At 47.3% G+C, this 23273-nt stretch overlaps 1 protein-coding gene across 1 annotated transcript in view; it reads left to right on the forward strand.

The window, feature by feature from the left end:
* Dip2b (disco interacting protein 2 homolog B) overlaps positions 1-23273 on the forward strand; it is a 172057-nt gene that overhangs the window by 70868 nt on the left and 77916 nt on the right. Inside the window, exon 3 of the mRNA XM_051160350.1 lies at positions 16841-16966. Within this exon, the coding sequence (XP_051016307.1) occupies positions 16841-16966 (126 nt within the window). The remainder of the gene's footprint in view (positions 1-16840; positions 16967-23273) is intronic.

The following is a 23273-nucleotide window of genomic DNA, read 5'->3' on the forward strand; positions in this document are numbered from 1 at the left end:
CCCCCGCATGTGTCCTTGGGGTTGAACTCAGGTTACTAGTTTGGGCAGCAAGCCCATCATGCTATTCCAGTGGCAGATTTATGTAGTTATTTTTATGTGTATGAATGTATGTGTACCATCATGTGTTCCCGGTACCCAGGGATGTCAGAAGATGGTGTCAGATTCCCTGAGGTTCAAGTAATAAACTGTCATGAGCCGCAGTGTGGTGCTAGAAATCAAATCCAGGTCCTCTGTAAGATCAACCCTCCAGGCCAGGCGTGGCAGCACACACCTTTAATCCCAGCACTTGGGAGGCAGAGGCAGGCAGATCGTTGTGAGTTCAAGGCCAGCCTGGTCTACAAAGCAAGTCCAGGACAGTCACGCCTACACAGAGAAACCCTGTCTTAAAAAACGAAAAGAAAAAAAGATCAACCCTCTAGCCCCAAGAGCCTTGCTTGTCTCTGCCTCCCTCTGTTGGGACCAAAGGCATGTGCCATGCCATCCCCGGGAGTTAAAGTCACTCTTTAGCCAGCATTTCTTTCAATAGCCAGGAGCTGCTTTAATCATACTTGGTAAAAAATTTCCCCTTTCAATCAAAATCTGTTTGTTTTGGTTTTTCGAGATAGGGTGTCTCAGTAGCTTAGCTGTCCTGGACTCGCTTTGTAGACCAGGCTGGCCTTGAACTCAGAGATTCATCTGCCCCAGCCTCCTGAGTGCTGGGACTACAGGCATGAACCACCATGCCTGGCCTCTGTTCGTTGTTTATAAAGCTAATTGCTTTTATTATTCAGTTAAAATACCATGGCATTTTTTTGTGTCTCCCATGGTTGTCAGACTGCATGTTGCATGGGAATACAGTCTGTGAATTTTTGTTGAATAAACATTGCCTGCATTGTCCCATAGCATCTGCAGTGAGCTGGCTTTGGATCTCTTGTAGTTACCAAAGTCTGCACATGCTTGTATCTCACAGAAAGTGGCATATCCTGTTTGTGTTTGACTGTAATCTGCACACATCTTGCCATATATGTTAAATCGTCTCTCAATTGCTTCTGATCCCGACCCTGGTGAGTGCTGCGCACGCCGCTGCTGTGCTGTGGTGCTTAGGGAACAGAGGCATCGGGGAAGCCTGCACGTGCTCAGTATTTGCAGTTCAACCTCAGTTGGACCCATGTAGTGCAATGTACAGGCATAGAGGCCCAATGGTGCATTCCTACAACTGCTAGCAGGTGTTAAAATACCTTAATGAATGGATACACGTGGAAATAGACTGAGAGAGGAAAGTTAGATATTGGCAGCTAATGGAAAGGCAGCTTTTGCTCTGCAGGATGGGGTGGGGTGGGGAAGGGGGAGTGTTGTTCTGACTTGTTACTTTAGTTACTAGCCTCACCTATGCAGCAGTGAGCAGGGAGGGCGGGGTGGCTCAGTGGATAAGGTCCTTGCTATGCATGCATGAGAGCAGTAGTTTAGAGTCCAGCATTCCCTGAGGTAATCCCAGGGCTCAGGAGGCAGAGGTGGGAGCCTCCTAATCACAGTTTAAAAATCCAGTCTATGAATTTACAGTGAGGAATCTGAGTTGTCAGCACATTCTTGCCCCACTGGCAGACCTCTGTGGAGCCAGATCCTACATGGTGCCACGTGAGGGGTTCATGTGCAGAAGACCAAGAGCGCGTGTGCGTCCTTCAGTGGAACGTAGCCCTGCTCTTGCAGGGAACCCCATGCAGGAAACTAGACGCCATTCCAGGCACCTCTGCTAGTTTCCTGCCAATGTCCTACATCTCTGCCACCTATTTTGACTCCTTCATTTTACTTAACAGGATTGTCTGTCCCAGGAGAAGGGCTGCACCTCTGCCTCCACGTGCTGGGATTAAAGCTGTGCACCGCCATGCCCGGCAAATGCTGGGATTCTTAGAACAAGGCCCCGAGCTGTCTTAACCTCTCACTGTCTGTGTCTTGTAGGTGCACAGCTTGCAGGCCCAGGCTGGGTTGAGGGTGGAACCCGAGAGTTTGCATGTCTGTTAGATTTCCAGATAATGTTTGGATTGTTGGTCTAGGGACTAGATTTTGAGAATCAGTTGACTCTCTCCAGATTATTTGAGCCACGCCTGTGGCAACTCCCAAGTGTGAATCTGCAACCCAGATCATCCTGAGCCCCTGACTCTTAAGTCCAGCTGTGTACTCTTTTATTCCTCCTCCTCTTTTTTGAGACAGGGTCTCTTTTCTTAATATAGCACTGAGTGGCCTGGAACTCACTATGTAGACCAGGCTTGAACTCATAGACAGCTTGCCTCAGTCACTTCTATTTCAGCATACTCAAAATTAAATTGATGACTACTGCATACAGCCCTTACTATACTGCCAGGCCAACCCCTGCACGCACGTGTGCGTGCACACACACACAGAGGTGTGCGCGCGTAGTGGAGGTTGGCTTTGTTAATTTGACAGAGAGTGTCTACATTGTGTTAGCCTGGGAACACACCTGTGGGTTTATCTTGTGATGTTAGTTGATAGGAAGGAACCAGCTCACTGGGTGGCACCATGATTTGGGTTTGGTCTTAGACTGTATAGAAGGGTAGCAAAACTGAGCTAAGTATTAGACTCGTGACTGTCAGTGTAATCTGCTGTCTTCAAAATATTCACACACACACACCCCCCACCCCCCGCCCGTGAGTGAGCACAAACCTTTTCTCCTCTGAGTTGCTTTTGCCAGGCTATTTTATCACAGGGGAGAAAAATGAACCTAGGTCCCCTGCACTCAAGTCCCAATTGCAACAGCGTCCAACAAATTATTTTTAAAACTTTCATCTTGAGTTATCAGGATGGCTCAGGGGGTAAAGGTGCTTGTCCTCAAGGCTCACAACCTGAGTTCAATTCCCAGGAAGGTGTTCTCTTCACCTGAGCTGCATTCTTCTAAATTTAACTTATTATTACTGCTTATGTGTGAGTGGGTGCGTGTGGTTTGGCATGTATGTGCAGGTCAGAGGTCAACTTCATGGAGTCGGTTCTCTCCTGCCACCTTTACGTGGGTTTCAGGATTCAAACCCAGGTCCCCAGGTTTATGTAGCAGGGACCTTTATCCACTGAGCTAGCACCCAGCACCCTGAGTTGCATTTGAAGAAAGTGCCTTGTGCTGCCCTTAGCTTGTTGGCCTGTTTGTGTCTGATTGAACTGCTGGGCTCTTAAGGTCTCTCAGGAACGTTTCTATACATTGCACGTCTCTCGTGACCCTGGTTTGTATTGCTGTGCCGCACATCCAGGACAGGTGTAGACATTAGCAGGGCTTCTTCAGCAGACGTCTCTAGGGCGAGATTGTTAGAACAAAAGAGGTAGTTATTCTGTGCCCTGAAGAGCGGTCTTCTCCCCCAGGCCTGCACCTTGGCTTCCCTTCAGTAGGTCTTCACATTTAGATCCGCTGACAGCTCGCAGTTCAGTCTCCACTTTATTCTTCTAGTCACTTGTTGGCGAAGGATCTTTCTGTGTCCCAGGCTGGCCCAGACTTCCCACCTTCCTCCTCCTGCCCCTTGGGGTGGAATTACAGCTGGGATGTATTGTCCACACTGGGCCGCGTGGCCCTCTTGTCCGTCAGACTGAAGTCATCGGGCAAACCACACAAATTCTTACTCCTGAGATACATCCCCCACAATTTTTATTTTATTTCTTAAAGTTTTATTTATTTATACAGTACTCTGCCCACATGTGAGCCAACAGGCCAGAAAAGGACACTAGATCTCATTATAGATGGTTGTGAGCCACCATGTGGCTGCTGGGAATTGAACTCAGGACCTTTGGAAGAACAGGCAGTGCTCTTAACCTCTGAACCATCTCTCCAGTCCCTACAATTTTTGTTTTTAAATGAAATTATTCATCTTTTTTTTTTTTTTTTTGGTTTTTTTTTCGAGACAGGGTTTCTCTGTGTAGCCTTGACCATCCTGGACTCACTTTGTAGACCAGGCTGGCCTCGAACTCACAGCGATCCGCCTGCCTCTGCCTCCCGAGTGCTGGGATTAAAGGCGTGCGCCACCACACCCAGCTGAAATTATTCATCTTTAATAGTCACTATCCCATGCTTTCAGCAACAGAGACGCGCCATGCCCTGCCTCTCCTTCTGTAGAGGTAAAGGCCTTCCAGTCTTTTTATTGTTCTTGCTAGTTACTTCTGTATCTTAAATTGTTTTTAAAAACTTTTTCTCAGCTTTAACCAACTTCTTGAGGTACTATTTATTCATTTCCTTCTATAAAACATTAATAACAGCCTGGTGACACAAGCCTGGAATCCCAGACACCCAGGAGGCTGAAGCAGGAGAATAACAAGTTCAGGGCCAGTATGGGCAATTAATTCATCAAGACCCTGTTTTAGAAACAAAGTGTTAAAAAGAGTGTGCCAGAGGTGCAGCTCAGTGATAGAGCCAGGCCTGGGGGAGTGGAGGGGACAGACTGAGATCAGTATCTGTCACCTTCCCTCTCTTGACGGATATGCCATGCCTATTACCCGTCCCCCCCTTCCTTCCCACTTCACACCTTCTAACACATATTCTATGCTACACTCAGTGTTAGGAAGTGGTATGTGTGTGTGTGCGTGCGCTTGCGCGTGTGTGCATGTATGGGCATGTGTGTGCAGCTGTGTGTGTGCACGCTGTTTTGTCATCACACTTTATCATTATGTAGCCAGCACAGCTAAGCGGGGTGGCTTACTGTGACTGCATGCCTTTCTTAGACAACTTTTTGCTTTTGTTCAGGCTAATACATCAGTTCATTCTGTTGTAGTTTATAGAGTCTGTTCTCTTTCTGTGTCCTGCCTCCTAAGCTAAATTGTTCCCTGTTACAGTATTTTGTATCTGTTTGGCCCACAAAGCAAATAACTGACACAGAAAGACTAAAACGTACCTTAAAGCTGCCAGCACTTGGCCAGGCAGAGTCTGAACTGATTCTAGTCTACTGGTGCCAGGCGTGGTGGCACACGCCTTTAATCCCAGCACTTGGGAGGCAGAGGCAGGCGGATGGCTGTGAGTTCGAGGCCAGCCTTGTCTACAAAGCGAGTCCAGGACAGCCAAGGCTACACAGAGAAACCCTGTCTCGAAAAACAAAAAACAAACAAACAAAAAAACCTTTGCCATTCTAATCTACTCATAAACTAAACAAACTACTCTAAATCTTATAACATATATATATATTCCAAACACTGTCCACTATGGCTCCTGGGCTGGTCCACGTCCAGTTCCCAGCATCCTCCCCTAACTGTCCAAAAAATCCCTCTCTCCCCAACCGGCAAACTTTTCTCCTCCCTTCCAGGAAGTCCCGCCTTCCACTTCCTGTCCTTCTGCCCAGCTGATTGGCTACACAGCGCTTTATTGATGGTTGATACATTCGCTTAGCATTCCTCCACAGTTCCCCCTTGTAGTCTAATAAAAATAACCCTTTTACCCACACATTTATATCATTACTCCAGTATACTCCAATATATATACAACATGTTTTGTTGTCTTCAACCCCATCAGAGACTTGAGAAGGAATAAAATCAATTAGCTGAGTAAACAGGAAGTGCAGGTTAGCAGCTTCCAAAATGGGGGAGAAAAAAAGAAAGACAGAGACACTTTGCTACCTGAATAGTCAACTCGAAACTCTTTAACACGTTCGAACGTCGTCTTCAGCCTTCTGGCCCACTTTATCTGACAGACATGTTAGTGAAGCAGGGACTGTTGAGGACTTGCTTACCCTGTCTTGGTACAGTTAGGCCATCAACTCCACCTGCCTCTAAGTTTGCCCATTTCAGACAGAATTCCGTTGGTGACAGACAATAAGGACATTTTTTGCCCAGGGGTGGGTTCACGTCTGAAGCCATCTCCATATGTGGGTTCCTTGATGCTCATTACCTTCTTTGAGGCAGGCTGGGTGTTGCCAGGAGTCAACCTGTCTCATTTTCAAAGAATCCTCAAACAAATAAAATTTCTTTAAATATTCTGTAGGTCTCTGAGGTTTTTGAAGACTTAATCTAAATATTTTTCTTTATCTATTAAACCTAAGATGTATAGTCTTGTGATAAAATTGAATGGTACAATGAATTAAAAATAAACCTATTTTACCTCAATATCTAATATTCTATACCAATGAATTAAAACTAGCCTTGTGATTAACAATTAAAGCCTTAAGTTGAAGAGTAAATTCAATAATCTGCCTTTTGTCCTATCATTCCTATATAGTTTTATATTTTCAGAGAAAATTCCCTGAATTCAGCCTTGTTCTTTTCTCTGAACAAAGCTAATAATAACACAATCAATTCCCAATGAAGATAAACCTCTATAGCCCAAAACCTTACCCAACCCCCCTTAAGGGAGATGGGACGGTGTTCTCTTTTTAAAGCTTCTTCAGGCTGATTTGGGACAAATAATATCTATACAGGGGCCCAAATAAAACTAGAAAAAATGGTTAAGCAAGCTAGAGATAGTGTTTGTGGTCCAGTCTCTAATTGTTGAAAATTCAAGCTTAATGAAAGTCCTGTGTGGGATGGTCTGATATGCTGGGCCAGTTGGAATCAGGAGTTGGGAGATGCTCTGAAGACAACAGCGACCGAAGCAGCTGTGGATGGAACATGAGGAAGGCAGATGTCAGCATCTCAGCGTGCTGGAGGACGAGTCCTGTCGGGTCTGACCCAGCATCAGTGTCTGGTACTTTAATTCTAAATTACTTAATTTCTCACAAGCATTATACAATTCCAAAACTATAAATACATGAGCTGTGCAGGATTCACAAACATTATACAATCAAGGCTAGTACTGTAGTTTGAATTCATGTACAGACTGACTTAAGTCAGCAGTCTCCTTTTCATCCAGGTCTGTTTTATTTTGACCTCTTTCAAAAAGGAAGCATAATAATACTATTACCAAAGAACATACATCATTATTTAATTGAAATCAAAACAAGATTGTATAGTTCTTAACGTCCTTCTTTAGGCTCTGTGGCACCTGATGGATAGTAAGGCCGCTACCTGTCTCCTGAGGAGATGCACCCCGTTTTAGAGATAAGCCGGTTGCCTGAGCAAAAGAAGAGAAGGCGTTAAGGCTGCCCTTTTAAGTATGTGAATTTTAGCCTTTGAGTTCTTAGGCTCTATCTAGGCTGACAAGTATTTTGTCACCTGTAAGTCCTTGGTGTCTTTTTGCATCTGGTGTGACCGCCACCTGTTCCCCACGAAAGCAGCTCATGTTTAGAGGGATAAGCTGGCAGCCAGAGCAGTGACACCTCAGCTTCGCAAACAAAAAGCCTTTTGACGTGGGAGGCGTGCAGTTTGCATGTCTATTCATGAGAAATTTGTTCGTTTAAATCCTAGGCTGTTTTACAAGTAGCTTATCAGTAAGGGGGGGGTTACACCCTGTGGAGACCAGCCTGGCCTAGAACTTACAGAGATCTGTCTGTCTTTGACTTCATGGTGTGGGGATTAAGGTTGTATGTATGATTTTCAGGGGGTCTTCCTCTATCATATGTAATTTTTATCAATTTAGATGGAGCCCACAATTTCTCCTGTGTGAACATATGCAAAGCCTCTACCCCATCCGAACACACTTCCTGTTCTCCATTCTGAGGTTAGGATGTCCTTGAAATAGTCAGGCTGATCTAATTCAGCAGATTTTTCTGAAATCCAGAGTCTCTCTGCAGCTGTTGTGTTTTGTTCATTAGCATTCAAGAAACTCAGTCAATAAGGCATTATGTAATCTGTCTCTTGGGGTCTTTGGTACCCCTTTCTGTTTAATGAGCATTTCTTTTAAAGTACGATTGGATTTTTTTTTTTTTTGGTTTTTTTTGGTTTTTTAAGACAGGGTTTCTCTGTGTAGCCTTGGCCATCCTGGACTCACTCTGTAGACCAGGCTGGCCTCGAACTCACAGCGATCCGCCTGCCTCTGCCTCCCGAGTGCTGGGATTAAAGGCGTGCACCACCACGCCCGGCTCTACGATTGGATCTTTCAATGACTGCTTGTCCTGTGGGATTATGTGGTATACCTGTAACATGTTTTATGTTATAATACATTAAAAATTGTTTCATTTTATTAGAGACGTGAGATGAAGCACTGTCAGTTTTAGTCTGTTTAGGTGCCCCCATAGTAGCCATCCCTCTAGTAAATGAGTAGTAACAGAGTCAGCCTTCTCAGAGTTTAAAGCCGGTGCCCACCGGAACCCTGAATATTTATTGTCTATAGTGTGGTGCGCATACTTCAGTTCTCCAAACTCTATAAAATGAAATGCACCCATTTGCTCCTCCTCCAACCGTCCAAATAATCCCTCTCTCCCCAACCGGCAAGCTTTTCTCCTCCCTTCCAGGAAGTCCCGCCTTCCACTTCCTGTCCTTCTGCCCAGCTGAGTGGCTACACAGCGCTTTATTGATGGGTGATGCATTCACTTAGCATTCCTCCACAGCTCCCTTGTCTTGTAATAGGCATTTTAGGAAGGGGTGGCATGAATGGAAGTGCTCACACTGCCATGCTGGGGCAGGACTCTCCAGCCCAGCGCTGTCTTTCTTTCCTTTTTAAAATGTATTTCATTTGTATTATTTGTGTGTTTTTGTGCATGTGTGTGTCTGTGTCTGTGTCCAGAAATGTGAGAGGAGAGTGTCAGGTCTCCTGGGACTGGAGTCACAGGCAGTAGTGAAGTGACTGGACATGGGTGTTGGGAATAGAACTTGGGTTAGAGTTTAAGTCAGCAGCCAGTGCTTTCAGCCACTGAGCCATCTCTCCAGCTTTTTGGTTAGGATTGTTCTTCCATATCCCCCCACCCCCACCCCGCAGACATGGTCTCTCTGGCCTTGCCTGTCCTGGACTTGCTTTGTAGACCAGGCTGGCCTCGAACTCACAGAGACCCATCTGCTTCTGCCTCCTAAGTGCTGGGATTAAAGATAATTTGTATTGACTTAAAAGACCCCAGAGGTGGGGTGTCTTTGGCACATGCTGTAATCCAGCACTTGTGAGGGGAGGCAGGTGGACCCGGGGTCTGAGGCAATCATCACCTGCCTGCGTAGTGATGTGAGCTCCTTTCAGCAAGTAGCTGGAGTAAGCTTCACCACTGAGCTGGCTTCCCCCCTGGCTAGGTCTGAAAAGAGGAGTGCATGTCCTGCCTCCTGCTTGCTTTGACAGCCATTTGCTATTTAAAATTGCCCCTGATTCCAGGTCTAGTCTGGGCAACGGAGGCATCCATGCCTCGAAGTAAAAGGGGCTTGGGGTGTGGTTAGTCGAGTGTTTGCTCCGCAGCTGTGGCCATAGATTCAGTCCCTGGCACTGTAAGAGTGACAGAGCTGGAAACGCTCTTGAGGTACTGCTGCGGCTCTGATCCTGAGCCCAGACCTTGGCTTTGACGCGCCAGCACAGCTGCCTTTTGGTGGTGGCTTTGGTGAAGAGCCTCCATCTGTCTCGAGGTATCGATGTTGTTTCAGATGGTTGTGCATTGGTTTTTCTTTTATTCTGATGTCTTCTTCTGTCAGCTCCATTTCATTGTGTCTGTCCCAGTCAGGATGGGAGCTCACCTTCCTTCCTTCCTCTTCTCACCAGATAGCTCTGGCTGGCCTGGAGGCCACCACGTGGGCCTGGCCGAGCTCCCCACTGCACACCCTGCCCCAACCCCTGCCTCTTTAGGGTAAGCCGGAACTGTGCATGTGGCTTTCAGGTGACCTTCTCTGGAATATCCCAGAATTCTAGTGAGCAAAGTTTTTGTCAGACATGGGTGGGAGCTTGTTGTGTAGTTGGGTGTCTACTCCCGAGCACTGCTGTCCTCGGCACTCACTACCTTTCCTCACATGTCTTCTACACTGGGTTCTGCCTCGGGCTACACAGATGTTTATATGGCTGTGCTAATAGAAACTAAGGGAAAGCTTTGTGCTGTAACTCCCACTGCCCCAGACAGCAAGAAGAGCCCGAAATGCCATTTTCCCTAACAGCTTCCTGTGAGAATATGAAAGCCAAGTCACAGTTTGTTTTTAATAAAACATATGACTTTGTACATATTGGCAGGCAGGATTTGCTTTAAATTGATATCTCCATTTTTTTCCCTCCCAACCACCCACCGTCAGTAGTATAGATGAGAGGGGACCAGCAACCTCTCACTTACTTATTTTAGCCAAATTGTTAGGAGCCTTGCCGTAAAAGACCAAAGCCAGTCATTGCAGGGTCAGCTCCGACCTTGAGCTCTGCACTGTTGAGGGCATAGGACAGGTGCTGCGTGGACAGGGTGCCCAAGATGGGAATACACAGGGAGTTCTAAATGGGGAAGCCAGAGGGGCCGGACAGTTCCAGTTACTGAAGTCAGGAGCAGGCTTTTGGAGTGCAACTAAGTAGGCCTGTGTGTGACCGTGAGAGGTGGGAGCCACCTGCTGTGGAATCTTCTAACGGCCTCATTTTACTCCCTTGCAGGTAAGGCTCCCTGCATAATGGGGAGACTGCAGCTTCTCCCTTTCCCCACCCCTAGCTACAGCATTCCCTGCCCCCCCACCATCAGAACTGTGCTCTTTCCCTGTGTGGGCGTGGGTAGGATGGGAGTTGCTATGACTGGGCACACATCCTTGTATCTGCCCATCTAGCTTATCAGAAGGAAGTCCAGTCCTTCCTCTCTGGGCTTCTGTGGCTCCCCCACTCCCGCCCCCCCAATTGTCCAAGAGCCCACAGGGACTTAGGCAGTGGGAGAAGTGATCCATTGCTCACACCCGAAGTGAACAGCTTTGGGTGCTGCTGAAAGCCAGTCTCACCATGCAGCCCATAATACTGACCTGCTTCTCTCCTGCCCCTCTGGTGCATCCTCAAGGTGGACCCCATTCTTCTTGACCCACAAGACTCCCCTCTTGGGTTCCCAGGGTGAAGTTCCTGTAAGTGTCCCTTAGTCTCGGGCACAGCCATTTTCCCGGCGTCTTGTGGCCCAGAAAAATCTGTGGTCAGGATCTGTCTGTCCAGGCACTTAACTCTTGGTAGAGCTGGGCTGCTGCCCCCTTCCTGCCCAAGATCCACCCACTTCCCAGACTGGGAGCCTGCCACCCTTTCCTAAGATGTGAGGCTGTCAGCAAGTCCTGGGGCCTTATTTCCTCAGCAAAGGCCCACTCTTCTGAAGACAGGCCTATGATGGACCGCCTGCTTTGTTAACAGTGTCCGCCAGCTGCTGTCACTGTAAAGATGAAATGTGATGGGTTAGGGACCCTGAGTGCCTGCACTTGGGAGGCTGAGGCAGGATGATGCGGGTTTGAAGGCTACATAGTGACCAAGGCTAGCCCATTCTGTACAGCCTTGCTCCTGCCTCGTTACAGAGGGAGGGAAAAGAGCGGGAAGAGTTGCAGTGGCGTCAGCGTTGCTACCCTGTGGGTCCCCGCTTAGCCTTCACAGGACGCCGCTGGACTTAGAGCAGTTGCGGCTGCGTCCGCACCTGCAGTCGTTCTTGTTCTCACCGGGCTCCCGTCCCTCACTGGGCTGCTGTGCATAGCACACTGTGCAGTAAGGTAGCTTTCCCTGCTCCATGCCCAGCCAGGTCCTACACCAGTGTCCTTTTGTAATTGTCATGTGTCCTTCCCAAAACTCAGACAAGTTTAATCCCCCATTCCGTGGGCCCAGAGAGCCCTGTGGAAACTTGAGGTAGGATTGGTGGAGGAGGACGGTAGTGAGGGTAAGGGACAGTAACCAGAATGTCCTGTGTGCATGTTTGTAATAAGTAAAACATGGAGTGGCAGTGTCACTAGCTTGTGCTCCCTGTTTGGCCGCTGGGCACATTTCCTTTACAAATGCGCGCGTGCTCTCCCTTGGGTCCTCTCAGAGAGGCATGGCTTCGTGCTGTCACTCCCACGTGCGTGAGTATCTGAAATCCTAAATCCTGTCTTGGCTTCCTTCTGTTGTCCTGGCCGGGAGCAGTGTGCTGTTTTGTGTCTGTTGCTTTCGGGCCTGCCCTTGCCACTATGTCCACACAGCAGACGCATAGAGGAGTAATCATTACATGCACATTGGTCGACAAAGAGGAGTGCTTTGAGAATCTAAAGCCTGGTTTTCAACAAGGACAGCAAGCCCATCCATGGAACACCCCCCCCACCCCCACCCCCGTCACCATTTAAAGGTACTGGTGACCCCTAGTGGCTGCTCGATCTCTAAGGTCACACTGGGATTGAAGATGTGTGCCGCTGTAGCCTCCAGTCCAGCCTTTATACATACACGTAATGCCTTTCAGATTACTTCTGTTTTATAAGTACTTTTTTTGTCTATAAACTAAGCAGTGCAAGTGTAAAGAATTCTGGAGCATCTCATGTGCTTCCTTTTAGTCCCATTTAGTCCTCATATATACAGAACACACACAGACACACACAGACACACACACACACACACACACACACACACACACAATTATACTCTTTACCCCAAACACAAGAGCTTGTATTGTAGCTCCCCAAGTCATTCCTGAGATGTGGTTGGACAGGCATTATTCACCATTGGCCGCCATCTCTCCGGCCCACCTGCTAGATAAGCAACGCCATCTGCCCTCCCATACCCTCAGACACCTCAGCGAGGCCTGGGGTGTGTTGTTTCCAGTTCTATCCACTTGCAAGCAGGGTGTCCTAAGCCCCTGCATTCTTGTTTCTTTCCCCTCTCTCACGCCCAAGTACACGTTGCTCTCCTAGTTTCTGTAGGGAAGCGCGGCGTGGCTGAGTTTAGAGTGTCGGAGAACTCTGCTCTGGGAGCCACCTTTTCTCTAGGTCATAATTGCTACTGTAGGAATCGATGGCACTTTCACTTTTTTCTTACACGTAGTGAGTCTCCTCAGGGTTCTATAATGCACGTCTGCCTTTATGTTCAGCAAGAGCACTTGAGCTGCACACACTTGTACACACCTATGGCCCCAGCACTCCAGAGCCGCCTGTCTCAGTGCAGTGCCCAGAAGGAAAGTTACAAAGCCCACGGTGAGTGGTTGCTCCCTTTTTACAAGCTTAGTTGTTTAGAGGTTAAGATGGTTTTAGGTCTAGATAGATGTTTTAAGTTGGTAAAGATGAGATATGACAGATACTGATTTACATTCAGAATTTTAGAAGCACCAAGATAGGAAGATGTGTTTTTCAGGGTTGCCAAAATACAAATAGCCGAAACACTATGAATATAACATTTATATAATTCCTGATTATATCATGGGTTTTTAAAATTTTTTTAATTTTTTGTTTTGTTTTGTTTTTTGAGACAGGGTTTCTCTGTGTAGTCTTGACTGTCTGTCCTGGACTCGCTTTGTAGTCCAGGCTGGCCCCGAACCCACAGTGATCCACCTGCCTCTGCCTCCCGAGTGCTGGGATTAAAGGCGTGCGCCATCATGCCCAGCTCATGGTTCTTTTTGCTGTAGGTAATTTATTGTATATATGTGTAATAATATAAAGGTATATGTAAAAAACAAAAAGGAAAAAAAAAAGATGTGCCACGGGGCTGCGTCAAGGTCTCCTGCTGCATTCACAGTGCTTTCTGGAAGTCGGCTTCACTTTTGGTTTTTATTTTGCAACTTTTTAATATTTGTCTATTGCTCGTGCGTGTGTGTGTGTGTGTGTGTGTGTGTGTGTGTGTGTGTGTGTGTGTGTGTGTGGGGTCACATGCCCCGAGCACCTGTGCCATGGAGATCATGGACTCAAAGGAGTCTGTTCACTCTGTCCGCCATGTGCGTCTTGAGAATTGAACTCTGGTTTTGAGGCTTGGCGTCAAGCACCTTTGACCACTGCACCATCTTGCTGCCTTTGTTGTCTTTGAGACAGGGTCTCTCTGTGTAGCCCAGGATGATCTCAAACTTACAGCAGTCCTCCTGCCTCAGCTTCCTGAATGCTGAAATGATGGGTGTGGGCCAACTTGCGTGGCTGCTTTCACAGTGTTTGAAGGTTGAGTCTTGTCAAGTGGGAGCAGATGTGCGGCACCTGTGAGCCGAGTTTATTCTGCTGTAAGCCCATGATTCTGTGGTGCTGTTGTGCTGGACGTACTTGTTGAAACCGTAAATAGAACTTTGGGAATTCTCTCTGACAAATGACAACAAAATGATCATCATGGTTTTAGAACCTAGAGACCATGGATTGGCGTAGAAATATGGATCGCTGAGAGGACGGAGGCAAACGCCCGGAGCTTCATTGCTTGGCTGGGAGCTGTGTGGCCTCCGATGCCCATTCAGTTGTGCTCTTGGCTGTGAGTCGCCGACCCATGTTCGTTAGAAGACCTTCTCTGTGCTGTGTTTCCTTGACCTATGATAACCCGTAGCTAGCCCTGAGTGTAACTGTGTTCTATCCAGATCTTTCCCAGATTTATGCCTGTCATTGTCTTCGTGGCAGTTTTTAATTCTTTTTTTCCCTCTGAGACAGGGTTTCTCTGTGTAGCCTTGTCTGTTCTAGACTAACTTTGTAGACCAGGCTGGTCTCAAACTCACAGAGATCCACCTGCCTCTGCCTCCGGAGCGCTGGGATTAAAGGCCTGTGCCACCACACCCAGTCAGTTTTTAATTCTTTAGCCTATATTATCTTTCTTTATCTTAATTAGTTACACTGGAGAATATAAAGCAGGAAGAAAAAAACAAAGCAGAAACATGTCTGAGAAAGATAATAAAAAATACTTAGATCTTTGTGTCTCCCCTTTAAGGATTTGCATTCATTCTTTTTAACCTTTGAATTATTAACTATACAATTTGGAAACACAGTGTTTCTTAGAGTGGTTTGTTGTGTTGTTTGATTAGTAAAATAACCAGTAGTAGATAATGCAATTGTAGTTTTATGTGGCCCCTCAAAAAGAATTCTTAGATAAACAAAGTCCTCCTAGCCAACAGGGCGTGGCTCAGGATCAGCGTGCTGCCTCCAGCGGGTCTCCCTGAGCATCTTTTCAAGCAGCCCCTGCGTGATAATGTGAGTTCCTTCCTGTGTGTATCATCTGACTGTAGAAATAAAAATAGCTGCTTTCTATTTTTTGTTCTCTATTTAAAGTTGATTGGTCTGTATTTCAAGTACTTTCTCTAGCAAGTGGCTTTTTGCCAAGAGTCTTTTCCATGACGGACAGCAGTGGTGTGCTCTTTGTGGAGTTGTAGCTTAGATGTTTTTCTCTTTATCTAACTGCTGCCTCTGAGTCCCAAAGCATTTGATGTTCCTAACCCAGGTCTCTGATCCTCATCACTTTCCTTTTTAAAGGTCATGGGAGATTCCCTGTAGTTGCTTTATAGCCTTTTGTTTGAGGATCAGCAGGGGCAGGCAAGCCAGGGTCTGCCCCTGCGCTGCATCTTCCAACAGCTAGCCGCTAGCCGAGGTCCCCCTTCTCTGTTAATGGGGCAGCAGTAGGACCCACCAGCTTTGCGGGCTTATTGCACAGAGTGAGAAGTAGTGTGGAGCCTGGAGTGTGAACTGTGTGCTCTTGGCACAGACATTCCAACATCGTTGTTATTGTAGGTCAGGGCTTGGTGATGGTTTTCTGTAAAGGGCCAGGTGGTCTTTTAGGCTTCAGTGACCTGTCGTCTCTGTCATAGCTCTGCTTGGACAGCATGAAAGAAGCTGTGGACCGTGAGTGACTGCTGCTCCTTTTGTTTGTAAAAACAGACTGTGAGCCAGCATGGTGGCTGACACTTAGAATCTTAGCACTTGGAAGGAGCGAGAGTTCAAGGCCAGCATCATCTGCACAGCAGGTTCACAGTCTGGAAGACATGAGACCCTGCCGCTAACCAAACAAAAGCAGGCGATGGGAGTCATCTGCCTGGGAACTGCAGTCTGCTGATCCCTGTCCAAGGCTAGTAAAAGTAACCAGTAAAAAAATATGGAGAATATATTAAGAATTTTAAATGGCTGGGTTTGGTGGTGCACACCTTTAATCCCAGCACTTAGGAGGGAGGCGGATCTGTGAGTTCAAGGCCAGCCTAGTCTACACAGTGAGTCCAGGACAGCCAGGGCCACACAGAGAAACCCTGTCTTGGGGCTGGTGTGTGTGTGTGTGTCTATGTGGCTCTTATTTTAAGTGGATTATTGAGAATTTAGGTTAATGTAAAGGCCAATTTACAGTGTTAGACACTTACAACGTCTGTGTCTGCAGTGCTAGAGGAGAAGGGAGGAGGAGGGGCCTGCGGGGCTGCGGCTCACTGACCTGCCTCACAGCTGTCCTGATGGCACTTCCTGAGTGCTGCACTGGGTAACCTGCACAGGGTATTGGATGCGCCAGGCTTGAAGTCCACATCTGATCACACTCTCCCAGCTAATGCACTCGCTCTCAGGAACCATTAAAGAACATTTCTGGATGTATGCCAAAACACACCCTCCTGTTCTCTCAGATACCGACATTAAAAAACAGCTGACTGCTGGGCATGGTGGCACACGCCTTTAATCCCAGCACTCAGGAGGCAGAGGCAGGCAGATCTCTGTGAGTTCAAGGCCAGCCTGGTCTACAGAGAGTTCCAGGACAGCCAAGGCTACACAGAGGAACCCTGCCTCTTGGGGAGGTCGTGGGGGGCGGGATGTAGACTTATAGCTGAGGGGTGGGAGAGTTCCTAACTCGTGTGATGCCTGAGTGAGCTCCTCATTGCTGAGAAAACAAACAAACAAAAACAAAAAACCAAACAAAACAAGCCAAACAGCAGAAGTCTACAACCTTGTTGAAAGTTTTATTTAACTGTTTTGTGGGCCAGTTTCAAGGGCGACGTTTCACATGTTTATCGTCTTCCTGTTTCTTTCTTGTCATCGACAGTTAGAACTATAAGGAAATTTTTTGGCCTTTGGCTTTCACAGCAGTTTGTGTACCTGTCGTAGTCTCTCACCTTTTACTGCAGACACGGCCTGAGAACTCCTTTCAGCTGTTGCCGGCATGTGCAGAGTGCCCAGAATGTGTCCCCTGCCCATTGTTGCCACTGCAGAGCCTAACAGTCTTCCAAACTTCCTTTTTTAGAAACAGATTCGACAGTACAGAAAGACAGAAACCAAACCCCCGCTCCCACCACAGCTCAGACTTCTGCTCCTTCCAAGTACCACCGAACGCGATCTGGAGGGGCCAGAGATGAGCGGTACCGATCAGGTGAGAAGGCATTGCTGAAGTTGTCCTACCTGCAGTGTGAACTGTGTGTCCTGGGCAGTGTGAACTGTGTGTCCTGGGCAGTGTGAACTGTGTGTCCTGAGCAGTGTGAACTGTGGGTCCTGGGGACCCCTCCTGTATGATGTGCTGCTTTCCCTTGAGCAAGGAAGTTGTGTTCATTCACTCAACAGTGTATCCAGTACCTACTGAGTGTCACCTGTAAATTCTCAAGTTCTCTGACCAAACAGCAGCAAATGAGACCATTTCTGCCCTTAAGGAATTTCAGTTTTAGAAAAGGAGCCAGACGGGCACCCGACATTGTGAATAAACCAGTAAAAAGAAGGTGAGAGTTCAGCCTTCTGTGAGTGCAGGCTATGACCCTGCATAGGCCTCACCTAAAAACTGCTGCTGAAGGGCAGGCCATAGAGCAGGCCATTTACTGTCCACCATGCAGCATATCCTGTGATCTGGATAACAGAATTATGCTGAAAAAACTTAGCTGCAATAATATTTTGAATTCCCTGGATTTTCGTCTCTTTCTTACTTGCTAACGTTACCATGACCTAGAAGCTGGGTGTGGTGATGCATACCTTTAATTCCAGCACTCAAGAAGTAGAGGCAGGCAGATCTCTGTGAGTTCGAGGACAGCCAGGGCTACACAGAGAAACCCTGTCTCAAAAAGCAAAAATAAAAAATAAAAAAAAGAAATTATGACTTTTTCTTGAATTGAAAAATACCTCTCAGAAACAAAATTTAATTTAAACAGGACACAGTCACAGAGCCGAGGAACCCTTTCTGTGAGTGGAGTTCACTAGACACGTGTTTTCACATTCGTGACAAAGGGCATAGGGGGTGTGAAATGACTGCACCCTATACAGACGGTGTGCACACAGAGGGAAAGCTACCTGGTCCCGGGGACGAGCTAGCGTGCAGTCAGGGCAGAGAGATGAGCGTTAGCTGGGAAGCTGCACTAGAGAGCAGGCCCAAAGGCAGTTCTTCTGAGCTGGAGGTTAGAGTGCAAGGGCCATAAGGGGCAAAGACAAGGCCAGGGAAGGTTACCAGAAGCCAGATCTCGAGCGTTGCCAAGTGTACTGAGATTTAGTAGGGTGGCAGTGTGTCCACTCCAGGAGCTCACTCCAGTGCACACTGTAAGCTCTTTATCCCAGTGCAAACTATAACTGTAACTACTGTATCCCAGCGTGCACTGTAACTGTGTATCCCAGCGTGCACTGTAACTGTGTATCCCAGCGTGCACTGTAACTGTGTATCCCAGCGTGCACTGTAACTGTGTATCCCAGCGTGCACTGTAACTGTGTATCCCAGCGTGCACTGTAACTGTGTATCCCAGCGTGCACTGTAACTGTGTATCCCAGTGTGCACTGTAACTGTGTATCCCAATGCACACTATGAGTGCTGTATCCCAGTACACACTGTGAGTGCTTTATCCTAATGCTGAGGAGGTGCTTTGGGGAGGCAAAGGAAGCAGATAGGATTGCTTGGTTTGCTCTAGGGACTGTGGCCCAGGCTGCCCTTAGATGCACAAACTCCCCAAATGGGAGGATTATAGCATGCGCCACCACGCAGCTAAAGCAGCTCCACTTAAGGATGGACCAGAGAGGCAATGCTGGAGGCACAGAGCATCCGGAGTTCCTATTTGTGCCAAGCAGTCAGCCTTGATTTCTAGGTACCACCGGCTCCTTTTGAGGCAGACTTAAATCAGCAGTGTGCTCTAACCAGAGCAGAAGAGTTGGCATTTACAGCTCTCCTTTCCAGCCTTCTGGGAGATTCTGTTTTGTTCCCTGGTTTTGCTTTCTTTCTTTCTTTCTTTCTTCTTCTTCTTCTTCTTCTTTTTTTTTTTTTTTTTTTTTTTTTTTTTTTGGTTTTTTTGAGACAGGGTTTCTCTGTGTAGCCTTGGCTGTCCTGGACTCACTTTGTAGACCAGGCTGGCCTCAAACTCACAGCGATCGGCCTACCTCTGCCTCCCGAGTGCTGGGATTAAAGGCATGCGCCACCACGCCTGGCACTTTCTTTCTTTCTTGACATGTTTGTTAATAGACAGGATTTTTTTTTTTTTTTTTTAGACAGGATTATTTTAAGGAACCAAGAAGATGATTCTCTACAGTCTGTGTACAGAGTGATTACATATTGAAAAGGGCTTTGTGAACGCATTGGGTGATGGAGTTTGGACTTTCTCTTGCAGAACCCGTTTGTGATCTCCAGGCCCTGCTGCGTTGTCAGTCAGGCCGGTACTTAACTCACTGGGACTGTGTGGGCGGGGAAACTAGCAAGATACAGGCCAGTGAGGAGACATGTGTAGGGAGGAAAAGATGATTCACAGACATGACCTGTGTGGCCCAGACGTAAGAGCACTGGCTGCGCCTGCTGGGGACTGTTTGTCAGTACTCAGTGGCACAGCCTGTGATGGGAGCTCCAGAGGATCTGACCCTGTGCTCTGGCCGCCCAGGGCACCATACATACATGCAGCACAAAACACAAATAAAAATAAATCTTTTTTGAAGGTCTGGAGAGATAGCTCAGTGGTTAAGAGTACTTGTTGGCTTTCCAGAGGACCCAATTTCAGTTCCCAGGATTCACATGGCAGCTTACAACCATCTGTAACTCCTGTTCCAGGGGATCCAATGCCCTCATTTGGTCTCCAGTTGCGTGTGCACGCGCACACGCAGACACACACACATACACACACACGCGCGCGCACGCACACACACACAAATGCGGTAAAATACCCATGCACATAAAATAAATAATAATTTTTTAAAAAGTATTTTTCTAACATAAAAAGAAATCTCCCAAAATTTGAAAAATTGTGAGAGTTGCAACATTGTCATAAGGAACAAAGAAGGTGAGAAACCATAGACTATAGATGACCACGACAACCATAGACTATAGGTGACCACGGTGACCAAAGACTATAGGTGATCATAGTGAACATAGGCTGTAAATGAGGATGGAGACCATAAACTATAGGTGACCACGGCGACCATAGACTATAGGTGACCATGGTGACCATAGACTATAGATGACAATGGTGACCATAGACTATAGATGACAGTGGTGGCCATAGACTATAGATGAGGATGGTGACCGTAGACTATAGGTGACAACAGTGACCATAGACTATAGGTGACCATGGTGACCATAGACTATAGATGACCATGGTGACCATAGACTATAGGCGACCATGGTGACCATAGACTATAGGCGACCATGGTGACCATAGTTATAGATGACCATGGTGACCATAGACTATAGATGACCATGGTGACCATAGACTATAGATGACCATGGTGACCATAGACTATAGGCGACCATGGTGACCATAGACTATAGGTGACCATGGTGACCATAGACTATAGATGACCATGGTGACCATAGACTATAGATGACCATGGTGACCATAGACTATAGGCGACCATGGTGACCATAGACTATAGGCGACCATGGTGACCATAGACTATAGATGACCATGGTGACCATAGACTATAGATGACCATGGTGACCATAGACTATAGGCGACCATGGTGACCATAGACTATAGGCGACCATGGTGACCATAGACTATAGGTGACCATGGTGACCATAGACTATAGATGACAGTGGTAGCCATAGACTATAGATGAGGATGGTGACCATAGACTGTAGATGATCACGGTGCCCATAGACTATAGGTGACCACGGTGACCATAGACTATAGATGACGATGGTGGCCATAGACTAAAGGTGACCACGGTGACCATAGACTATAGATGACGATGGTGCCCATAGACTATAGGTGACCACGGTGACCATAGACTATAGATGACGATGGTGGCCATAGACTATAGGTGACCACGGTGACCATAGACTATAGATGACGATGGTGACCATAGACTATAGGCGACCATGGTGACCATAGACTATAGGCGACCATGGTGACCATAGACTATAGGTGACCATAGTGAACATAGGCTGTAAATGAGGATGGAGACCATAAACTATAGGTGACCACGGCGACCATAGACTATAGGTGACCATGGTGACCATAGACTATAGATGACAATGGTGACCATAGACTATAGATGACAGTGGTGGCCATAGACTATAGATGAGGATGGTGACCGTAGACTATAGGTGACAACAGTGACCATAGACTATAGGTGACCATGGTGACCATAGACTATAGATGACCATGGTGACCATAGACTATAGATGACCATGGTGACCATAGACTATAGATGACCATGGTGACCATAGACTATAGATGACCATGGTGACCATAGACTATAGGCGACCATGGTGACCATAGACTATAGGCGACCATGGTGACCATAGACTATAGGCGACCATGGTGACCATAGTTATAGATGACCATGGTGACCATAGACTATAGATGACCATGGTGACCATAGACTATAGGCGACCATGGTGACCATAGACTATAGGTGACCATGGTGACCATAGACTATAGATGACAGTGGTGGCCATAGACTATAGATGAGGATGGTGACCATAGACTAAAGGTGACCACGGTGACCATAGACTATAGATGACGATGGTGCCCATAGACTATAGGTGACCACGGTGACCATAGACTATAGATGACGATGGTGCCCATAGACTATAGGTGACCACGGTGACCATAGACTATAGATGACGATGGTGGCCATAGACTAAAGGTGACCACGGTGACCATAGACTATAGATGACGATGGTGGCCATAGACTAAAGGTGACCACGGTGACCATAGACTATAGATGACGATGGTGCCCATAGACTATAGGTGACCACGGTGACCATAGACTATAGATGACGATGGTGGCCATAGACTATAGGCGACCATGGTGACCATAGACTATAGGTGACCATAGTGAACATAGGCTGTAAATGAGGATGGAGACCATAAACTATAGATGACAGTGGTGGCCATAGACTATAGATGAGGATGGTGACCATAGATTGTAGATGATCACGGTGCCCATAGACTATAGGTGACCACGGTGACCATAGACTATAGATGACGATGGTGGCCATAGACTATAGGTGACCACGGTGACCATAGACTATAGATGACGATGGTGGCCATAGACTATAAGTGACCACGGTGACCATAGACTATAGATGACGATGGTGGCCATAGACTATAGGTGACCACGGTGACCATAGACTATAGATGACGATGGTGGCCATAGACTATAAGTGACCACGGTGACCATAGACTATAGATGACGATGGTGACCGTAGACTATTGGTGGTTGCAGCTGTTCTTAACATACAGGAATCACTCAGCTGGGTAGCCGTGAAAGCTCTGAGTGTGTTACAGAACAGAAGAGTCTTGGAAGTCTGTGTGTCTGTGTGTTTTGCCTGCGTGTATATCTGGAGCGTGTGTGTGTCTGTGTGTTTTGCCTGCGTGTATATCTGGAGCGTGTGTGTGTCTGTGTGTTTTGCCTGCGTGTATATCTGGAGCGTGTGTGTGTCTGTGTGTTTTGCCTGCGTGTATATCTGGAGCGTGTGTGTGTCTGTGTTTTTTGCCTGCGTGTATATCTGGAGCGTGTGTGTGTCTGTGTGTTTTGCCTGCGTGTATATCTGGAGCGTGTGTGTGTCTGTGTGTTTTGCCTGCGTGTATATCTGGAGCGTGTGTGTGTCTAGTAGTAGTAGGCCAGAAAAGGGTGTTGGATCGGCTGGAGTTGGAGGTCCAGACAATTGTGGATTGACACGTGGACGCGGGAGTCTCAGTCTGGGTCCCCTGGAAGAGCAGTGCTATTGGTTGGCAAGCTGTCTCTCGGCCCCTGTGGTCCAGAGCTTAAGCCTTGGGCCTGCTCTTAGTGCTCAGCAGCACCTCTCTCACATGACCACCTTTCCACCCACGTGGCGGGTCCCTGAGGGCAGAAAACACAGTTAAAGCCTACAGAGGGTGTGATCTAATAGTAAGTCAATGTTGATCTTTTGAGACGGTAGCCACCTTAAGCAAAACAATAAAGCAAGAGCGGCCTTTCCTGCTGTATTCGCATCACGCTGTCAACCTCAGACATCAGTGCTGACTAGTCCATCGCGTCTGGCAGAGAAAGCCAAAGTTAGCTTTGTCCAGGAGCTGTCCTGTCTATGTAACATGCTGGACAAATGAGCTGAAGCTCATTCAGAAGTGAGTTCCTTATCAGAGATCTAGGTGACCAGGGTGCTGTTTGCCCATCACGTCCTGTCAGGACGGAGGAACCTTGGCTGGGGTAACTGGGAATCGCCTTTGTTGGCAGTGTCTGGGCAAGGGTTCTTATGTAGGGACCGTTGATGCTGTGTCTCCTACGCGGTGGCTCTTAGT

Source organism: Acomys russatus, chromosome 17 (assembly GCF_903995435.1).
Source record: "Acomys russatus chromosome 17, mAcoRus1.1, whole genome shotgun sequence".
NCBI lineage: Eukaryota > Metazoa > Chordata > Mammalia > Rodentia > Muridae > Acomys > Acomys russatus.